The sequence below is a fragment of the Protopterus annectens genome, chromosome 9.part0, assembly GCF_019279795.1.
Source record: "Protopterus annectens isolate FY-2018-M chromosome 9.part0, PAN1.0, whole genome shotgun sequence".
NCBI lineage: Eukaryota > Metazoa > Chordata > Ceratodontiformes > Protopteridae > Protopterus > Protopterus annectens.
This window is the reverse complement of record NC_056743.1, coordinates 984,142,103-984,165,539: the sequence shown is the minus strand read 5'-3', so window position 1 is coordinate 984,165,539 and position 23,437 is coordinate 984,142,103. Positions and strand designations below refer to the sequence as shown.

Genomic DNA, 23,437 nt, shown 5'->3' with positions numbered 1-23,437 from the left:
AGGTCTAGAAATAGGGCTGAAGATAGCCTGTTGTTGTTCCTATTTTGGAATATGGTATTTGTAAAAGAAAGGAGGGTGGAGGTGGTGCTGTGATGTGGCCTAAAGCCATGCTGAGCGTTGGCAAACAGACAGTTTTGAATGAGATAGTCCATAAGCTGCTTATGAATACACTTCTACATTAATTTGGCTAGAGGTGAGAGAATGGCAGTGGGTCTGTACTTGGACAATTCTGTTGAACTTCCACCTTTGTGGATTGGGATAACATGGGATATTTTCCAGACTAAGGGGATAGTTCCATCAGTTAGTGTTATACTGATCAGGATAGAGATGGGGAATGCTATGGCGTTGGCAGCTTTTGATAGGTACTCTGCAGGAAGGGGTCAGCAGAAAGAGTGGTTGGTTTTAGTTTTTTGATAAAGGATCCAATAAAAGTGGTAGAGACAGGTTGGAAGTTAAAGGGGGGATGAGAAGTGGGTGTGTTAGTGGGAGAGTCAGAGTGGGTGGGAGTAAGTTGGTTAGCTAAGGACTGAATAGTTTCAGTGAATAGGTTATTAAAGGTAGTGGCAACAGTTTCTGGGGATTTATGGGTGTAGTTTGATGAGGTTGGGGTAATAGATTGACCTGGATGAAGAAGTCAGTTAATACCTGCCCAAAACTTTTGGGGATTGTTTTGGTGTTTAAATTGAACGTTCTGGTAGTAGTTTTTTTTGTCTAGCAAAATTATTTTTTTTCTATCATTTCTAAGTTGACGATGTCTCACTTGGTCGAGGGGGCTTTAGTTGTTCGCCATTTGGTCCAGGCTATATTTCTAAGTGTGATTTTTATCTTAGCTTCCTTTGTGAGCCATGGAGCAGTATTAGATTTAATCTTTATAGTACGTGCAGGAGCATGGAAGTCAAGGATGCTCAGGAATTTATTGTTAAAGAAAGTTACGGCTTCATCTAGTGGTAGATTTTTTAGGATTGACCAGTTGACCAATTTAAGTTTGTTTAGTAGGATTGAAGTTTTTATTATTTCTGATTGTTTTGTACAGAGTCTTGTGGTGAGTTTCTGCCTTATATTTAATAATATAAGTTAGTGAATGATCACTTAGGTCATCGGGGAGAGTCCCAGCTGTATACAAGCTTGAGTGGCTATTGATAAGTACCCAATCTAAGATACTTTCCCTGTTGGTGGGTTTACTAATCCTAGTGGGAGAGGTTATTATTTGTGTGAACCCAAGCAGATTTATATGGGTGACAGGGGATTCAGCTGAGCAGGTGCACCAGTCGTTGTTAATGTCACCAAGAACAATGTTTTTTGGGGGGTAGGTAGTAGATAACCATTGGAGGATGTCTTCCAGAGTGCTTATTTTATTGCCTGGGGGAATGTAGACACAGACAATATTTATACTCTTATTATTGTTAATTTACAATTTGGTAATGAGGATTTCTGCGTTATTAAATGGGGGCGGTTGAACTGGATCTGTATTAACACTTAATGTATTTTTGTAAAGAACTGCTATCCCACCTCCCTTCTTAGCTGTTCGGTCTAATCGGTGTATGTTGTAGCCTGGGGTAATACCTCATAATCAGCAGTAGTAGGTTTAAGCTAGGTTTCCGTAAGACACATTATGTCTGGGGAATGAACTGCTAAGAGGGCATGCAGGTTGGGGATTTTATTATTTATACTTCGAATGTTCAAGTGAAATGTCAAGAGAGCATTTGCGGGACTATTAAGGAGTAGTTTATTGATGGGGTTGGTGGTGTAGGCACTATTGTCACCAGGTAGAGATGGGCCAGGGTTGGGATGGATGTCCCCATCTGTAACGAGGTTATATTGAAATCTGATTATGAGCTTTAGAAACTTATGAATAAGTCCTAGTGCTTGTCCCTTGGATTAGATTTTAAGGTTTTAATTGGGTGATGAAGTAAAGGGGATGAAGGTTTGGATGTGTGTTATTAATAACAAGGAGTAAATAAAATACATAATTAGTGTTGAGAACACAGACAGCTGTGTGCAAATGCTGATAGGAGAATTTGACAGTACTTTGTGTTGGGGGAAAGATGTAATATCGTAATTTCAAATGTGTACATTGCTGGCAGAAGTGATCGAAAAGTCATATGATGGCAGAATGCTAGCATGACTGTGGGATATGCAGGGATTGGGATTTTGCTCTTCACCCCTGTTATGTGATCATGGAGATTATGTATGTAATTAGCAGGGGATGTGAGGCACATAGTTGCCCACATGGAAGCTGCAGGGAGTCTGAAAAAACTGTTTTGTGTTTTTATTGTTTTTTTTAGCTGTCTTAATTTTCAGTCTTGTGAGATGAATGCTTTGATGCTTGATATTGTGCTTCTATGATGTTTTCTAGTACACTTGTGTACACACACACACACACACACACACACACACACACACACACACACACACACACACACAAACACATACAACGATATGTAGGGATGCGTTCTTTAGGAGAATCAAGTATTAATCTGTAGTTTGAGGGAACTTTCACTGGGAAAGACTGAGGAAAAAACCCATTTAGAAGGAATAATTGCCCCTAGCATCAGCGCTATATAAGAAAGCAGTGGCAGAGACCTACAGGATGTTGGGCTGTTTGATCAGGTGGATATAGACAGGAGAGGCAAATATAATTTTTCTGCATGATAATTTGTTGGTACAGCAATATCTTCATTGCTGTCTCCATTTCTGGAGAATATAGCAAGGAAAGGGTAGTAGCAGAATGGAGTATGCTGGGAATGGCAGCTAAAGGTGGTAAGAAAGCTGAAGTATGATGAAAGGCCATTGTTACGTGGTATGTACACTGCAGAGGAAGGCAGAGGGTGGAGGAGCATGATGTGCACTCACTGTCAGAGTTTGGTTGGAGCTGAGTCAAGGAGGACTGGTGAGGAGTGAAGCATGCATGGCATCTGACAAGTGAAAATTTCAAGTCAGTTCTAAGAGATAAGAAGGTGAAGGAGATTAGCAGAGATAATTCTGTGGAGCCTGGAAAAAGATGGAATAATGGGGCGACAGGTGCAGAGGGGTGAACTACAACAAACAAGTGAAGCTAACAGGAGGTGATCTTCTACTGGTTTATTTGTACAGTCCATATACACACATTTCTCTCATGCTACTCTGATGTGAAGTTCATAGGTAGGTACTAGGCTATTGGCCCTAGGGCCTATATAAGCCTAGTCAAAAAGATACCCTGGCTTTCGCCACCCAAGAAAATTATTTTCCTGTGCTCCTGTCGAGCAGAGCCACAGAAGTGATCCCTGGGGTAAATTTCCTATTTCCCATCCAATCATCAAGATTTTTCTTGAAGAGTGCTAATGAGGAGCTCTGTTTGACATAGATAGGTAGTCTGTTCCAGAGTATGGGAAGTCTCTGGGACAGGAATCTATCCCTCCAGCATGTTCTGTTTATTGTGGTGACAAGGTTTAGGTCCCTAGAGTGTGTAGCTTGGAGGGATTGGGATTTCTTTAAGTGGAGCATGTCCAACAGTTCTGGGTTTGACATAGCTTTGTATGTTAAGTAGAGATCACCTTTGAGTAGGCGATATGTGACTGAGTAAAGCTGGAGTTTTTTGAGACGGTCTGCGTAGGACATTTGCTTGAGGCCAGTAATCCTCTTTGTGAGGTATTTCTGTGGCCTTTCCAGTTGTTGTAGATGTCTTGTGAGGTCCATACCAAAACGGGCGTTGTACTCTATAATGGGTCTAATGAGTGATGAGTAGAGGGGAACAAGGACCTCTTTTTTTCTGGATGAGAAACCTTTTGTGATGAGGTAAGCCATGTAGAAGGATTTCCTGACCACTGTGGCGATGTGATTATCAAAGGAGAGACTACTGTCCACCTGTGTCCCAAGGTCTCTTATCACACTTTCACCGTTAAGTAGACTACCACTTATGTGGTAGTTCATGGGTACAGAGTTTTTACCAAAGGGGATGACAGTACACTTTTTGGCATTGAGCTTCAGGCCATGGCTTTGACACCAGGCATCTGTCTCAGTGAGGCCCTTTGTAGTATGCCCACATCGTTAGTAGTTTTGATTATGGCTCCTAGTTTGCAGTCATCTGCAAACTTTGTTAGCCAAAGACCTTCTGTGTTAGCCTGTACTTCAGAGAAGTAGATACCAAACAGGAGAGGACCCAGGACTGAACCCTGTGGTACTCCACTTGTCACTGGTCTGAAGTCGGATTTGGAGTCTGCTACTTTCACAGTGTGGGTTCTGTCCGTGAGCCAGTTGGCAACCCATCTTGTGACATAGGGATTTATACCTAGTTTAGTGAGCTTATCTATAATTCCAGAGTGGGGGATGGTGTTGAAAGCCTTGGCGAGATCTAGATAAGCTGTGTGAACCACCTTACCCTCATCTATGGCTTTGGTGACTGCTTCAAAGAAGTCAATCAAGTTTAGGAGACATGATCTGCCTTTTACAAACCCGAACTGGGTAGGGTCCAGAGTTTGGAGATTACCATTGTCTTTGTTTATGAGTTCCATGATGATATGTTCCATGACCTTGCAGACCAGGCTCGTCAGGCTAATGGGGCGGTAGTTCCTGGGGTCCATCGTGGCTCCCCCTTTGTGGAGTGGGATAACATCTCGGTGCACCATTCAGTGGGCACAAAGCCAGAGGTGAGGCTATAATTGAACATGGTACTTAGGTAGGGTGCCAGTTCATTCTGTAGTTTGTGTAGAACGCAGCCTGGTATATTGTCAGATCCCATGGATGCTGTGTTCTTTGCTTTGGAGAGTGTGTTTTTTTACCTGTGCAGCCATGATTACAGGAACTTTGCATTCTTCCGGTATAGAGATGGGCCCCCTAGGGAGTGAGAGGGGGGGTAAAGTTAGCACTGAACCTATATGCCAGGATGTTGGCAATATCAGTTGGTTCTGTATATTTAGTGCCATTGTGCTGTAACTCAGAGCAGATCTGAGTGTTGCCATTGAGATTCTTGACATAGCTATAGAATGCTTTGTGGTTGTCTTTAGTGTCAGTGGCAATTTTGTTTTCGTAGCTAGCTTTGGAGAATTTTATGAGGGATCTCAGCTTCTTACTGAGGTTGACCAGGGAGTTCCTCCAGCCATGGGATTTTACTCTTTTTTGCAACAGTTTCTTTCTTCTGTTGTAAAGTTTGTTTATGGCAGCGGACCAACAGATTCCTTTTTTTGGAGGATAGCATCTTGGTTCTATTAAGGATAGCATGATCTATGCACTCGTGTAAGTGCTTATAAAGTGCATATGTGTAGGATTCAGCAGTCGTACCTCTATTGTCCATCTGCATGGGTGTCATGAAGTTTGCCACTTCTGTCTTAAGAAGTGTGAAGTTGGCTTTGGAGAAGTTTTTACGGTGGTTTTCCTAATTGGGGGTGGGGACGGGATGTGGATATCTAGGGTGATTTAACTTAAGGATATCCACACTTCCAAGCTAGTTGCACAGCATAATGCATACGAGATTATCCAAGTGTAACTAACTCTGGGCAAGACCGCAATCCAAATTGTAGTTTGCTACAGACCCCATACCATGCCCCAGGATTCCCACTCCTCATTTCTTGATAACCTGCAAAGTATTAGGGTACAAACCAACATCCTAATAATGGGTGATTTCAACTACCCTACCATTAACTGGGAAAACTACTCATATACCAACTTTTTTGCTCAACGTTTTCTGGAATTCATAAATTCCAATGCCGTGGATCAACTTATTCACACCCCCACCAGGGGCAGCAATATCCTAGACCTGGTCATTACCAACATGTGCAACCGGTGTTCCACACCAGAGGTCAATTCCTCGTTGGTCAGATCCATGTCTCTTTTCATGTAGTCCAGGGAGGTATGTCTCAGGTCATTCACACCAACATGGACAATGACAGTGTCATATTTGTACTTGTTGTGGAGTGACCTGAGTGCGTGCGTTATGTGGCAGATCCTGGCACCTGACAGGCAGCTGACAGTAACTTTCTCCTTGTTTAGCCTGGTGAGTGGAACATCAGTGTGCCTGACTATAGAGTAACCTATGACTAGAGTGTTGGGTACATTATGCCTTATGGGCTGTGGTTGAGTGGCACACTGAGTTTGTGGGCTATGTGTCATTTAGGTTGTATTGGGTGGTGGAGTTTGCTTGCGTTTCTGCTTTGGAGGTCCCTGATGCTTGGGCAGGTTTTATTGAGAGCCTCCGCGAATGTAGGTGTGTGTTTTCTGTTTCTATTTGTGTGTTTTGGTGGTGTAGGTTTTGAGGGACTATGTGATGAAAGTGGTGTGGTGCAAGTGTTTACCTTCTCCTCTTGACTGTCTAGTCCAGTCTTGGGTGAAGAGAGCTTTGCTTCCAGTCTGGCTATTTAAGTGCATCTCTCACAGATTGTAGTGTTGGGTGGTAGGAGGAGAGGGTTGTCTGTTTGCATGAGGCAATCACTGCATTGCCCCAAGATGCCCAGATTCATCAGGTAGACAGGAGGAATCACCGGGAGCTGACCCTTAGACATGTGTGGATAGGTGCTTATTTGTTAAGTACTAAAAACTGCTTTCCTTTAGACAAGTGAGGAAAGTTGAGTGCTGTAGTAATTTGCAGCTTATTTAGTGCTTACAACGAGTTCTGAACAAGTGCTGAGTTCAAAGAAACAGATTTGAGTGCTGAAACCAGAAAACTGGCTAGTTCTAAGAAACAAAATTAAGCTAGAAGGCTTCCCTCAACCACAGAAAGGCTTGGGGGCTCAGAAGCTTACAAACAGTCTAGAAAACTTACAGGAAAGCCAGGAAACGAGCTTAAATTTTTTTTCTTTCCCAGATGCTCTCTTTGTACACAGTATCAGTGCCTGAAATCAGAATATGATCTCACTGCACTCAGTTGAGTGAGCAAATGCGATGGGCCCAGAAGGAGTATCCAAACACAAATTTACAAGAGGGGTGGACAGTTTCAAAGCCACCAAGGTTAACACCAAAACAAAACCAGGGACGGTGGGTGGGGAACTAACTGAAAAAAACAGAGTCAAAACTTCCAGTTCAATTAATGTTCAGTGCAACACAAATAAATCAATTAAAATGCAGCATTATTTGAAAAAAGTGCAGAAAAAAGGTACTTAAATTTTCTTTACGTCCAGTTGAATACAGCATGATCTTAGCCTGCTAAAGATCAGGTTTTAAGCAGAAAATATTCCAAAATGTACCACATAAACGGGCAGTAACAGGCTATCAATGAATGAGACTACCCCCGACTGCAATTACTGTCTATGCAGGAATTCTAACAGGCAATAAAATCTAGCAAACACTAACTGAAAAAAAGAGTCAAAACTTCCAGTTCAGTTAATATTCAATGCAACACAAATAAATCAATTAAAATGCTGTATTATTTTTTAAAAAGTGCAGACAAAAAGTACTTAAATTCTCTTATACATCCAGTTGAATACAGCTAAATCTTAGCTGGCCAAAGCTCAGGTTTTAAGCAGAGAATATTCCAAAATATACCACTTAAATAGGCAGTAACAGGATATCAATGAATGAGACTACCCCTGACTGCAATTATTGTCTATGCAGGATTCTAACAGGCAATAAAATCTAGCAAACATTAACTGAAAAAAAGAGAGCCAAAACATCCAGTTCAGTTAATATTCAATGCAATACAAATAAATCAATTAAAATGATGTACTATTTGAAAAAAGTGCAGATAAAAGGTACTTAAATTCTCTTATATGTCCAGCTGAATACAGCTACATCTTAGCCAGCCAAAGCTCAGGTTTTAAGCAGAAAATATTCCAAAATTTACCACTTAAATAGGCATTAACAGAATATCAATGAATGAGACTAACCCCGACTGCAATTACAGGCCATAAAATACAGCAATCACTCACTGAAAAAACAGAGTCAAAACTTCCAGTTCAGTTAATATTCAATGCAACACAAATAAATCAATTAAAATGATGTATTATTTGAAAAAAGTGCAGATAAAAGGTACTTAAATTCTGTTATATGTCCAGTTGAATACAGCTAGATCTTAGCTGGCTAAAGCTCAGGTTTTAAGCAGAAAATATTCCTAAATGTACCACTTAAAAAGACAGTAACAGGATATTAATGAATGAGACTACCCCCAACTGCAATTACTGTCTATGCAGGAATTCTAACAGGCAATAAAGTCTAGCAAACACTAACTGAAAAAAAGAGTCAAAACTTCCAGTTCAGTTAATATTCAATGCAACACAAATAAATCAATTAAAATGCTGTATTATTTTAAAAAAGTGCAGACAAAAAGTACTTAAATTCTCTTATACATCCAATTGAATACAGCTAAATCTTAGCCAGCCAAAGCTCAGGTTTTAAGCAGGAAATATTCCACTTAAATAGGCAGTAACAGGATATCAATGAATGAGACTATCCCCGACTGCAATTACTGTCTATGCAGGAATTCTGACGGGCAATAATTTCTATCAAACACTAACTGGAAAAACAGAGTCAAAACTTCCAGTTCAGTAAATATTCAATGCAATACAAATAAATCAATTAAAATGCTGTATTATTTTAAAAAAGTGCAGATAAAAGGCACTTAAATTCTCTTATACGTCCAGTTGAATACAGCTAGATCTTAGCCAGCCAAAGCTCAGGTTTTAAGCAGAAAATATACCAAAATGTACAACTTAAATAGGCAGTAACAGTATATCAATGACTGAGACTACCCCTGACTGCAGTTACTGTCTATGCAGGAATTCTAACAGGCAATAAAATCTAGCAAACTCTAACTGAAAAAAACAGAGTCAAAACTTCCAGTTCAGTTAATACTCAATGCAACACAAATAAATCAATTAAAATGCTGTATTGTTTGAAAAAAGTGCAGATAAAAAGTACTTAAATTCTCTTATACATCCAGTTGAATACAGCTAGATCTTAGCTGGCCAAAGCTCAGGTTTTAAGCCTGAGTCTCAAAAGTCGCAAACGTTTAATGCTTTACATATTCTGAAAACAATACTGTAAGTCATTTAGTGTCTTAAAATAGTGTCTTGATTTTGTCTGCAGGAAGAGGTTAGCTACTTTTGAGAATATCCACATAATGAATGCAGTAAGAACTAACAGGTAACCTCAGCATAGTTTATTATCTGTCTTTAACAGTATGTCATTATTTAAAAAAGTCAGTGGAAACATACAATTGCAAGTATGCAAGAGAAAACTTATAAAATGCACAGCTACAATATGTGGACAGATAAGATCTTTAGACTTTTTTGAGAACTCTTGCTGTAGTGCTTCAGGTTTTGCATTCCTGGAGCAGTGTTTTAGCCAAATCACTTGGAACAGTATTTAAATTGCAGTGTATCAGATATTCCATTATTAGAGTATTTACCTGTCAAGAAAAAAATGTCATGGTGCTCCTTTACCTCCAGGCTGATTTTCTTTTTAAGTATGCTTAGCTAAAAGAGCAGCCGAGTGCATGATTTTTACTGTACTCGTGAAGTGTACTTAAGAGTTACTGAGTTTTTATGCCAGCTCATTGGTCAAGCCTTGACTGGTACCGTGGAGACCTGGGTTTGATTACGCAGCATTTTGCCAGATCGCCTGTCTTGGGAGAGGGAATTGAGCTTTATTTATTCTGCTACTCCCTATGTTAGTGAAATCTAGGTGGGAGTACAGCAGTCATTGCAAAAGATTGGGAACACCATGGCAGACATCATTGGGATACTATGGTTGTATCACTGCACTTTTGTGCATGGGGGCCAGATCATTGGTAGGGCATAAATCAAAAACCATCTCTCATTTACAGCAGTATGATGCTATACTAGGTCTGGGAAAATGTTGTCTTTGGTAATCCGAAGATTGAGGGTGGGCAATATGAATAGCTGATGCTAAGATTTGAGCAGGGAGCAAAACATATATTACAAAAAAGAATCATCTTAGAAATATTGTTAAACAAGTTGACAGAATCTGTCAGTCTTTTAGGATGGAGTTAACATGATAAAACAGGCTGCTGTAAAGGTTAGTTATGAGCAATCTATGGCTAGAATGTGTCAGTCCTTTTAAGTGACTGGAGGACATGGTAAATATTTAGGTGTCTCTGTGTGTGTGGAACTTCGAGGACAGCAGGACATGGCTGAAAAAATATCCCTTCACTGTGTTCAATCTGCATTTCAGTTTGGTCTGTGCGTCTTCTAGAATTTCCACAGAATAAGTTGATTAGAATGACATTTATAATATTTATTCTGTATGTAGTTCAGACCTTTCTGTCCGATGCCCAACAGCATAATAATTAGAGTTTAAAATCAGAAGATTATCTAAGGTAACGATTGACTTAATATTGCTTTTGAGAAGGTTAGTAATACAAAACACATGATAAGCTTAGCTCTCCCTGATATTAATTCTTACTAACTAGCTGCCTAGTTGTCATGGTAGTGTGTTATTGGACAGACCTGGGCTACTTGTTTCCTTGGAAGTCATTTGAGTCAGACCGCTCCCCTTCTTTAGAGATGCCACCATTATTGAAATGTTCATGACTATAACTTTCTGCTTGGCTTCTTTATCTTTCAGCTGAAGTTATCTTTGCCTATAGTAATGCTACAGACAAGTGAACCACAATGGATTGGGCTTTCTTTTGGGTCTCAATACATCAAATCTTGGTGTTTGTTTTCCTGCATACTCACAGGGGCATCATATTATAGAAGAAGAATCTGATGTACTGGTGTCATCAGATATTACCATAATACTCATGTAGGCTTTAAGGTATAGACGGTGAAGCAGCGGTCTGGTCTACTGGGAGCATCTGATTGAGTACACTTCCATGTTTTCATCTGAATAAGCCTGTGGCACCTGGAGACTTCAGCATCATGTTTAGATAATAGTAAAACAAGTGCTATGTGCTTTCTCAGTGATAGGCAACTATAGAATGAGGTTGCCACTTTCTTCTGTGTCCTTGAGTCTTGAAAGGACTTGGTATTATTAAAAGGCTTTCTCTCTAAGAACTGTAAAATCTTGCTTGTCCATAAGGAAAATACCTCTGCTTCTCTTTGGTACTTCTGGGGGTATAAAGTAGATGTTGGCCTATCCCATGCTGAAAACAAACAGATTCTATTAGCTTTCCTTAAAGTCACAGTCTCTTATTGGTGGATGCTTTTTGTCTGGAAATGTGTGGTCATTTTCTGTACCCCTAACAAAATGAGGAGCTTATATCTTGATACCCCAAGACATTTCTAGAGGTTTGGATAGTTGAAGGATAACTTGCGGAGATTTACCTTCTGGTCCTGTTCTATAGTGTTTCCTTTAAGCTGCAAATGTTTATATTACATAATAGTTTCTGACCATCCAGACTGCAAGATTTCTTTTCCCAGTCCTGAACAGTAGAAGTTGGAGTAGATATCAGATATGGTCATTGATGTGTAGTCTTCTAGGAGGGGAAATGCCTTAACCAAAAGTTAGGAATCTTGTTTCCTCCTTGTTAGGTGACGTGCAGAATAAATTAAGACATTTATTTTGTGGGCCTCCTGGTAGAAGAACTTAGTCTTCAAGATCCTCTTTTTGCAAGATGACTGCTGTTGGTAATGTATGATACAGGTCTTTCTCTTTTGACCCTACATTTTCACTTTTTAAAAGTCATGCATAGATCATCCAATGGGATTTTGAACTGGTGTCTCCATATCCCCCACTTTAGTTTTGCAGCAGAGATGCTTAGCCTGGAATCATGTTTTTAACTTGCTTATAGAATCTGTTATGCTTGACTGTTATCTTTCAAGTAGAAATACCAGCAGTAGTGTTTTGCTTTTGCTTTTCTGCTTCATTTTCTCCTAATTATATATGCACACACTACTTTTTCATACGTCACCCCTTTTTATTCATGTATATGTTTTGGGGAGCTACTGAGTAAGCACTGTTGGACACACATGACCCCTGCAAACATTAGATGTTCAGATTCTGCTTGAATGTAAATTAAAAATTTATCAGAAGTAGAGTCAGAGCTCAGCATTTATGCACATGGAACTTCAATGCATCCCCATGTTGAGGGCTTTGCCCCTGCATATCATTACTTAATATTTATTAGCACTAAGGTTTCTGCAGTTCAGGAAAAGGGGAATTCCTTCACAGTGACCTTAATTCAAAGGAAGTGGATTTTTTGCACTCTGTGAATTTTGTGCTATAATCCATTGCTTGGTGTACAACCAAGCCCTGTTTACTTTTATGTACTAAAGCTGTTAATGACTTCATAGATTCAATACTTCATTTTATCTCTAACCACTTTATTCTTTTGGTGGTTATGAGAGAGCAGAAGCTTGTCCCTGCAAGCAGCATTCATAAGGCATTGAACCAGTCCTGGATGAGTTCTAGTATGCTTTTTATGGACCAATAATAATTAAACCCCGGTTTTCTAAGAGAGTTCAATTTCAGCTGCCTAAAAGATTAGGGACGTCTCCTTCCAGTTCCAAAAGGTCCACACGATCAGTACTTTGAAATTTAAAGCCTGTGTGTCTAGGGCTTAATTATTATTGCTCCTTAAAAAGCATACTACAACTCAGAAAACTGCCCCACTGTTTAAAAGACTATTAAAAGTCTGGCATGGGACTGATTAATGCTGACATTCCATGCTAATATTTTTATAAACAAATATCAAACACTCTAAATATTTTAGAATGAAATTAACTGGCATTGCTGTTGTTTTCTGATATTCTTGAGTGCACTTTTACTCATTCAAACCAAGTGCTTTCTTAGATGCCACACTTGAACAGATCCTCAAGGCCTTATTGCTTTATTTTTAACATTTTGCACTATATTCCACCTTAGCAATTATAACTATGGTTTTCAACCTATTTAGGTGTTCACTTCTACATTTATGCACATGTTCATTAATATTATATGTTTTTACACAGATACCTGCTGAAGTATTTATTTGATATGAAAGCAGTCTTTGTTAAAAGTGTTTCAGCTTATAAGTATTAATATTTATTCTGATAGATGTATAGTGGTAGATCTTTTCATTAGTTAGTTAGTCATTTTGTTAGTGAATTAGTTTCTTAATTAATAAAGTTTGGATTAGTAGCTTAGCCTTAATAAGCTGTTCTTATATATTTGAATTTTTCTCTAGCTTTTTAGTTTCAGTTCTAAGGTAGCACAGTCTCAGTTTACACTATGGTGTTAAGGGAGAAGGGGGATTTGTTTAAAGGATTGAGTGAATACCTTTATTGCTTTTAACAGAACTACCCTCTGTAACCACTCCCTTGCTCCAAATAACCTGATTATATATAAATAATGAATGTCTTTAATGCTTTTCACTTTACTCAACTAGGACTGCTTGTTTGTATGTTTCATTAAAGGATATTCCATTTTAAACTCAACTATCTGATGTTATCTTAGTCACCATTCCTCACGTTAGGGTCTTGGATCCAATATCGGATTTGAGCCAGTGTACACAAACGGCTTAGCTCAAGCTCCTCCCCTCCCATGATACTCTGCTGCCCTCTAACTGCTCAGATCTTGTTTGCCGCTTCAGCAAGACAGACGTAGATTGCTCAGCTCGTCTTAGTAAGTGTTTTATTCTTGGGACTTGTTTTCTTTGGGTTAACCCTTTATCTTATACTACTAGTTATAGTTATCTCTTTTTCTATCCCCCTCCCGGTTTGGTTTTCTACTTTTACATTTGGTGCACTTTTTGCAGGCCTGCTTGGGGTATTGTATACTGTAATAACACCAACTGGACCAGAAACTATGTAACCAAGGAACTGTAGACACCACAGCAGTTGAATCCAATTTTATTCCACAAAATAATAAAAAACTTCAGGTTAAGCGCTTTCTTCCCACTTAATACCCTACTTGCATTAAGATGTCTCCATAGGGCATGTTTTGTATCCTCCCTTTTTATCTTATAATAATGCTCATACATTCTATTCCTCAGACATCTAACTGTCATCCCCACATAGTAACAAGGACATTTCGTTCACTTCGCTAGGTAAACCACGTGGGGTGTCCTACTTCTGTATTATTTTTTTGATGCCATTTACTTCAGGGGCATATTGTACAATACATGCTCGGATATATTCTTTCGTTTCCGAGGATCTTTTATGTCCATTGATAACCCCATTCGCTTCTCCTAATATGGGCTTGTATTTTTTCCCCCATTCTTTCTTTACATATTCCATAATGCCCAAAATCATCTCCTTCGGATATCCCCTAACTTCAAACATTTTACCTATATTGTCCATCTCCAATAACATATCCGAATACTGGGATAATACAGAATAATTGGAATATCTTAAAAACTGAGGAGAGTGTATTTAAGGTAGTGGGAGATGGACCCAAATTTGTATATAGGAATGGGAACAATCTCAAGATGAGACTAGGGAAGAAAAACAATTCCAAATATGTACAGCAGGATACACGTACCACTTGATGTGGGAGTTGTAATCAGTGTAAATATATTATGTCAGCACCGTCGATTACATTGGAAGATGTTCACAATACAAAAATAAAATTCAGAAAAGGTAACTGTAGGACACTCCACGTGGTTTACCTAGCGAAGTGTACAAAATGTCCTTGTTACTATGTGGGGATGACAGTTAGATGTCTGAGGAATAGAATGTATGAGCATTATTATAAGATAAAAAGGGAGGATACAAAACATGCCCTATGGAGACATCTTAATGGAAATAGGGTATGTAATTCTTTTAATTTTGGGATATTGGAGTGTATTAAACCTAACCCTAAGGGAGGCAATATAAAATTATTATTGAGAGAGAGGGAGACAAGATGGCAAATTAAACTTAATGCGTCTGAATATCCTGGACTTAATGATACTATCTCTATTAAGCCAGTATTAGAGAATAATAGTTGAGTGTAAAGTATTAGGAACATCAAACAGTAATAGTTAATAGTATAATTGTTATATGATTACAAGGGGATCATGCTTATGGTAATATAAATATGAAGTACATTAGGGTGGGCAATATCTTTTTATGTATTTTTTTTAAATGTTTTTTAAGGAAAATATATTTTTTAAAGTCTGTTTTATTAGTAAATTAATACAATTTAGGCATCGTTTATTAAATATGATAATTTGAACAGGTTTAAATTTAAAGGTGTTAGTACAAGGTATTAAAGTTATATTAGATAGGTAGTCGTTCTGGAATTAATGCACTGAGCACTTTAAATAGTTAATTAGTATACATAGGGTAGGAAATGTTTTAAGTTTGTGATTGGTTTAAAGCCACATAAAAAGTGAGTAGTGGCTGTTAATGTTGGTTCTCATGAAATCTACTATCAGTAGATGAAAGCGCTCAACCAGTATCGTTGTAGATGTCAATAAATTTTGTACCAAAGTATTTCGTACGTGCCCTTGTGTTCAGTGCATATCTTGGTGACTGTGACTGATTTTGGATTATCCTGTTGTTACATTGTTGGCCAGTCCGGTCGATCATCATTTTTATATGTACAAATCAGTTTGATATGCAAATGACATACAGTTCTAATACATCTGCAACACAAGCATCTTGTATAAATCAGTTTGATATTCAAAGGTCATATCATTCTTTTCAAAACTCCAGCTGGCTATGCTGGCACTTGCCCATATCATCACACTCATAAAGTAATTTAATTTCAAGAATAGTTTTTCAAAGTCAGATGGATTGATCTCTTTTCTCCCAGCATATGCTGTTATAGTGTATACATTTAAACAGTTACAATAATGCTTGTACATTTCTTTTCCTTCCAGCAGGATATGCTGGTGATACATTTTAACACAAACAAACCTCACAAATACATTTTCATATAATATATAAAACTAGGAAGGAAACAGAACCTGTATATAGATGATTTAAAAATTCAGTCAGTAAGCAGAAAGCAGCAGCAGCTCCAAGTCTGAGTGAAGGTGTCCCTTCTTTTAAGAAGAAGCCAAATTACATAAGGGTGCTCAGTGTTCCCCACAGACTCAGTAATGCTAATTGGCAGTTTCCAGTAACAACTTACCCCTTCTGACAGACCACAAACACAGAAACAAGAAAAATAAGGCTTACTTCCTGCCTGAGTCTGGTATTTGTAAAACTTGCTGGGAAAAAATGAAAGAAAGAAATGCATCTGTACACACACGAGTATCAATTCCATGTGCTACACACTTAAAAGTATACAGTTATCTTCCTGTTTTTTAAATGAGCATAGATTTATTTTTTTTTAGTTGCTGCTATGGCCAAATAATTGTTGTCCACTCCGCAAAGTTTTTGACTGTATTCCTTCTGTTTTTCAGTGGTTCACATTGAATGATGTAGAGAAGGGAAAAATTCACCTGCGGATGGAGTGGCTTTCTCTGATTACGGAGGCATCAAAACTGGATGAGGTAATGGTTGGGATGTGTTGCATGTTCTTTGACCATGTAATGCATGTCTTGGATTAGATCAGTTGTAGTATCGTGTTGTCTAATGCTGCAGTTGAAATGTGTTAGAAAGCACTGGCTCTCAGATGGCATTATTATACCTTGTGTCCTAAACTTTGTGAACTCTCTATATGGATGACAGTCTATACTGCTTGCTGCATGTTAGTAGACAGTTGCACACACACACACACACACACACACACACACACACACACACACACACACACACACACACACACACACACACACACACACACACACACACACACACCAGTTCATTTGATGGAAATCAGTGATTATAACTTACACTTGTCTGTAAAAATGTAGTGCTGTAAATTTTTACTGTGGGGGGGGGGGGGGTTCATGGAGGCCAGTTAGTGATTTATAATATATCATAGCAAAGTACTTATTGAAATTACAGAACTTCTTTCACTTCCATAGGTTCTCCAAACCAACATGGCGATCGCTTCCCAGAAGAATGAAGAACCGTCGGCTGCCATATTGGCTGTCTATCTTGACAAAGCACAGGAGCTTCCTGTATGTATTTGAGGATTAAACATTCTATGAGAACCTTGCTGTATGCAAGGGAGGCCTTATTAGATGCTGGGCTGTCACTTAAAATTTTGTTTCTCTGGCCCCAAAGCTTTCATCTGTTCTCTGCTGCCATGTGCAGTTTTGTAGATTTGTGAATTAAAAATGTCTGCCACCAGGAGAATTAGTCTTTAGTTATATGAGTGCTTGTTAGAAAATAGTAATTTGGGTAAAGTGATAATATGAACAGAGTACAGTAAAATCTGCTCTGGTATATCTGAAGAGTCTTGTCTTGAACACTGGCACATTGTATCCCATACTTCAGATACATTTTTTAAATAAGTTTAAAAGTGGCAGGTATAAATGTATCATAAATAGGTTAAGATCATCTGAGATGGGCTTCAATTCTGTATAGTTTAAACAGCTCTGCATTGCATTTAACAGAAAAACTTCTTGGAGAACAGTAACTTTGCAGAGCAAACTGTCTTTCATGTCCATATGGTGTACTGAGGAAGAAATAACTTGTCTTAAGGTGAAAGAAGCTGGCGTGCTTTTGGTATTGCTTTTCATAAATGTTTAAACTATATCGGGCTTATGTAGGTGGTGGTGGTGGTAGTGTTTTCAATGCTGATTATCTTGGCATATAAGGGAAGTTTGTAAAATCCTTTTGGGATAAATAGTAGGCACATTAATGAATGTTCTTGACCAATCTTCTAGTCTGGCTCCAGTGACACACCTGCATGTAAGTGACCATTCAAAGCCATTCTGTTAACCATTCCTTTATGGGCTGGGGATGCTTTTCTCAGTTGGTATAGCTGTCACCTGTTTTTAAATAATGGTCCTTTTATTGGCTATTCCTTCAGTAAGTGGGGAATTTTTTCCCCTTTTGTCACCAGCAACCACCTTTTCTTGCTTGGAAAGACTTGTACCATTATGATTATGGCATAGGTTATGGTTGGAACTGTGCAGTATGTAGATACATTTTATGTGTGGCCTTCATAAATTACAGGAGCAGATTTCAGGGGAAGGGGAAGAACTTCTCAAAGCTTGTGTGAAAACTAAGGTTGACACCTAATATATCACTATCGATTCACCATTTATGATCATCAGGCATTATTTTGAGAAGACATAAGATGTGGATCCATTCAATGACATAATTCCTCTGTGATTAGGATGTGATATAAAAGTCACACCAGAGCCACCCTTTGTCATGACATGTGCTGTCATTCCCTGTGCTTGGGATGAGGGATATGCTCATTGCCACTGTCTTCAGTTCTTTCCTACAGATTACAGCTTGGATCTCCTCAAGGCAGTCATGAGTGGTAAGTGCCATCATTCATTGCTGTAGTAGTCGTCTGGGCCTAAGCCATTCAGACTTACTTGAGTATGCATGTGTTATCCAAGTTGCAGAGCAGCAGTATCACCAGCTTTACCTGTTTGCTGTGGACCTTTGCATGATATCTTTACTGCTATCAATACCAGTAGTTTAACAGCATCACTTCCTGTTAGTAGGCAAAGCTCGAGGCCCTCACCTGCACTAACTGCCTTGCAGAAGTGGTGACACTGAGTTGCGAGATAGGCACAGGAAAGAGGATAGTCTGCAGAAATATTTGGAGGGTTACCAGTCTAAGAACAGCAGCACAACAGTTCAGTGGTTCTGTTTCTGCATCACAGATCCAAGGTCTGGGTTCAGTGCTGCCCAACTTTCACTGAATACTGTGTAGATGTTGAATATTCCTCTTTACCTGCATGGATTTTCTCCTGATACTCTGGTTTCCTTCTGCGTCACAGAATTGTGCTGGTTGGATTGACTGCTGTAAATTCCTTGTATATTTAGTGTACTTACTCTTGCCTTTTTGTACCAGGTCATAGCTTTAAGGGACAAATTTATTTACTTGGTTATTAAGTGAATTAGAACACCTACCATTAAACAGACAGACAAAAAGGCAAGGGGAAACAAACTTCCAGGTTTGACTGTTTTCAAGATTTACTGCTTGCCATATCCATGAGGTCAGCTGCTACAGCTACAGCCAGTGAGTCACCTCACCCATTAAACATGCAGTGTGAAACTTACTGCCTGACCTCTGATTTTGGGATTGAATTGCATGTAGAAATGATAACCAACATCACCTCACACCTTTTTCCAGAGGGACTGCCACCATGTGGTTTTGTTCTCAGACCTTTGTGGCTTATACTTGGGTTTATTTCAGTACACCAGGGTTTCCACTGTTGGTTTTGATTTCATGTTTGAGTTTGAAAAAGTGATTAATTTCAAATGAAGTTTGTTACTGGTGGCACCTGCACTGACAACTGATAATTGAAAACTTTTTCTGGCCTGCTGGCAGCTGACTTGAGACTGTCTGTAGGTGTATCGGGTAGAGATAGTATACTTATGTGGGTATACAATATTTGTCTGGCAAAGGCTTCCCTGTTAACCAAAGGGTGACTATTTGACATGTTGGGACCCAGTCAGTAAGTTTTGAAATGTGAAGACTGAATGGCTGAAAAATTGACTTGTATATAATAAGTCTAAGGTGGCCATTTCTAAGAATATTCCTTTTTCTCCAAGTTACAGTGATCTTGGAGATGCTGTATATAAGATGTTCATCGTGCATACAGCTGCAGTCATAACAGATGGGTTCTCCTGCCATCAGGCGGGTCCTCGGTCGGCCAAATTCCAAAGTCTAGGTCCGGCGTCGGTTGTCGTAGCTTCTTCCCTGACGTCAGTGCGACAGGGGTATAAAGGAACCAGCCGACGCTATTTTCTTCAGTCTTTCTTGCCGCGTGGTGCCTGAAGCAGAAACAGTTCGCAAGTGCCGGTCGGCCAGCTCCTGAAATTACGAAAATTTTGCAACCGAAGTCTTCTTGAAAGCTAAGTACCCCGTTGGGGAAACTTTTCTTGCCTCAGACCGATGTCAGACAAAGTTAATAATTGTATTTCATGTGGGAAGCAAATACCGCATAAGGATTTTCATTCCCTCTGCATTCCTTGCTTAGGCCCAGACCACGACGTCTTGGTCTGTCGTTTTTGTGCTACATTCAACAAACGCACCATTAAGTGTCGGGCGGAGTTCGCCCAGCACTATTTTGGCAAAAAATTTAACTATATTATGTCGTCGGATACTTCGACTCCAGTTTTATCTAAAAAATGCAAAGATAAGGACCGACACACGAGGTCCGCGGCCTCTACTGACACCACGCCAAAGCCGACTACAGGTGGTCCGGTTCTCAGTGAGGTGCCTACGCAGCCCCTGCCTACCGATGACACTTCATTGGCGGTGTCTTCTGTGCCCGAGGTCGCAGGCTCCTCGGCCCACACCCCGACTACAGATACCGAAGCCACTCTTGGGGGTGAAACTCAAAATGTAGACAGGTCTGCTTCCTCTCAAGGTGTCTTCAGACCTTCCTCTTCTTTTTCCATCAAGGCTTTCACTAAGTCTAAAGCAGCCATGCATTCTAAGAGACCAGCTACACAGGGCCCTTCTCCAGGCCCCATGCTTAAAAAGCAGATGCTTAAAATGGCTGAGGATTTAATTGCTCTTATCAGGGGTTCTCAACCCCCCCCCGGACAAAAGGCCCAGAGTGGAGGAAGAATCCCCCTCCTCTGACCAGGCCTCCATTATTTCAGAGCACTCGGATGAACAGGAACATTCTTACTCCCCTTTTGAAGATTCTGATGCAGAGGAGTCCATTCCCTCTGTCTCCCCCCCAGAGGATTACTCATTTGTGGAAACCTTGCATACCTTAAAGGAACACTTCCACTGGGAAGGCCAAGAGTATTCAGATTCCAAGAAAAGGCTTAGGGATTTTCTCTTGCTACCTCAGCACAGGCCTCTGGCTATACCTCCTGTCTTAGACATACTAGATGATGTGTATTCGGAGGCCTGCCTTAACCCGGATTCTTTACCTCCAGCCCCAGTCAAGCCTGACAGGTACTACCGGGTTCCTGACTCACACCAATTTCTATACAAAAGCCATGCGGCTGACCAGAAACTATCTCACAGGGCCCCAAGGGTATTAAGGTCTCCACTGCTAAAAAATCCATTACCTTCCGAGAGAGATTCCAGATCTTTAGAAAGGTGGGGAAAAAAGGTATACACCTCGGCCACCTTAACCATGAGGGCATTAAACTGCCAGTTCCATATGTTAAAGTACCAACAGTTTCTGTTATCACAGTTGAGAAGCAAAATGTCACAACCTGAACAACCAGACTTGAAGGAGTTGCAGGATTTCATGCATAGTGCAGAACAAGTGGGTAAACATACCTTGCAATGTGGTTTTGATGCACTAGAGGCCTCATGTAGAGCTGCTGTTACAGGATCAGTCATACGTAGACATGCCTGGCTCAAGGAGCAAACCTTACCAGATCATGTCAAAGCTAAATTACTAGATGCCCCTCTACAAAAGGATGTATTATTTGGTGTTAAAGCTGAGGAGGTATTAAAAAAATGGAAGAAAAGGCTAAATCAATGCAAACAGTGAAAGATTTTCTACAGGTACAGCCTCCACGTTTCAGTAGAAATTGGCCTTCCAAAAATCGGTCCTTTCCAACCACGGACAGACCCCAAAGAGGTAGATACAGGCGCCCGAGGGGCAGAGGGCAATCTCAAGGATCGTTTAGAGGCAGACAATGGCAAGCTCCTACACAAAGAGGTGGTGAGGATAGTTTGCAGCCATTCAGAAAGCAAGCCCAATGACTTTCCCCTTTGCATGCCAAGCAAGGCTCAAATGGCAGCACCCTTAGGCGGAAAACTGGCATTATTTTCGAAAAATTGGCATATTGTCACAAAAGACAAATGGATCCTGGACATTATAAACAGAGGCTACAGATTCCATTTTTACACCCTTCCAAAAATGAGAGGCATGCCAAACCTGCCACACAATCAAAGGGCAGAGGCACAAAGACAAATTTCAGATCTCATGGACATGAAAGCTATTCAAGAGGTACCTACTCAAGAACAAGGTCACAGTTTTTATTCCAGACTATTCCTGGTACCAAGGAAGGGAAAAGATTGGAGACCTATTTTGGACCTATCCATCCTAAACACATTTATACTCGTACCAAAATTCAAGATACTCACATTACAGCAGCTTCTTCCCATGCTGGGCAAGGAGTCTTGGCTGGTAACATTGGACCTCAAGGAGGCATACCTGCATGTCCCAATCAGACAAAATTGAAGAAGATACCTTAGATTTCTTGCAGGTTCAACCCATTATCAATTCTCTGCATTGCCCTTTGGCTTATCTACTGCGCCCAGAGTATTCACGAAATGCCTGGCATCAGTAATTGCCTACTGCAGACTTCAAGGGATACAAATATACCCATATTTGGACGACTGCCTGATCCAAGCAGACAGCAAGCACATACTTCTGAAACATCTGGCTTTTGTAATAATGTTGTTGAATTCTCTGGGATACACAGTCAACAAAAAGAAATCAAGGCTAATACCCTCTCAGAAAATAATTTTCCTGGGTGCCAACTTGGACACAAACACCCAGATGGCCTGAGAAACAGGGGCAACTAACTCAATACTTCAGAAAACTAGCAAATTTCACCAGGCTGACTGCAAGGAAAATCCTGCAGGCTCTGGGATTCATGGCATCTTGCATCCTACTAATCCCATGTGCAAAGCTGCATATGAGGAAACTTCAATGGTACCTGAAAAACCTATGGTCTCAACACAGCCACAGTTTGGAAGCAATAATACCACTAATTCCATGTCTTCAAAAGGAATTTCTGAGGTGGGCTCAAGCATGCCAAACAAACACAGGTCTCCCATTCTGCAAGACTCAAGCAAATCAAGTCATCACAACAGACGCCTCGGACTACGCCTGGGGGGCGCACATGACAGATCGGTGCATTCAGGGCAAATGGTCCCAAAAAGAAAAGCGCCTTCACATCAATCAAAAGGAAATGCTAGCAGTAATAAATGCTATTATAGCTTTCAAAGACCTTCTGCATCCAGGTCAACTATTGATAAGGACAGACAACACCACAGTAATGTGGTACATAAACAAACAGGGAGGAACCCATTCATACCCCCTATGCAGGCTGGCCATGTCACTTTGGAACATGGCTCTGGAATTACAAATCGAACTTCAAGCACAGTACTTGCCAGGCAAGGAAAACATGCGGGCAGACAACCTGAACAGAAATGACAGATCCAAACGAATGGAAGTTGCATCCTCAAGTTTTTACAGAGATAATACAAGCATGGGGAAGGCCAGACATAGATCTCTTTGCCTCCCACAAAAATCACCAATTGACAAAATTCTGCTCAAGGACTTTTCATCCACAGGCCTGGAGAGTGGACGCTCTCTCTTTCAGTTGGACAACAATGACAGTTTTTGCCTTCCCGCCTCTTCCTCTGCTGCCCAAAGTTCTATTAAAAACCAGAGCAGACAGACCAAAGATGATTCTCGTTGCTCCAGACTGGCCAAGACAGCACTGGTACCCACTCCTGAGGAGCCTGACGCATTCCCCACCATGGACCCTACCTCTAATGCCTCTTCTTCTGACTCAGCACATCTTCAAAACTCTTCACAGTCAGCTGAAAACACTCAATCTGGCCGCATGGAAGATTCCTTAACATCACAACA

At 40.1% G+C, this 23,437-nt stretch overlaps 1 protein-coding gene across 1 annotated transcript in view; it reads left to right on the top strand.

Moving 5' to 3' along the window:
* The window catches only part of ESYT1 (extended synaptotagmin 1), an 869,597-nt gene that overhangs the window by 442,411 nt on the left and 403,749 nt on the right, over positions 1–23,437 (top strand). Inside the window, exons 12-13 of the mRNA XM_044083745.1 lie at positions 16,181–16,270; positions 16,748–16,843. Coding sequence (XP_043939680.1) covers positions 16,181–16,270; positions 16,748–16,843 — 186 coding nt within the window. The remainder of the gene's footprint in view (positions 1–16,180; positions 16,271–16,747; positions 16,844–23,437) is intronic.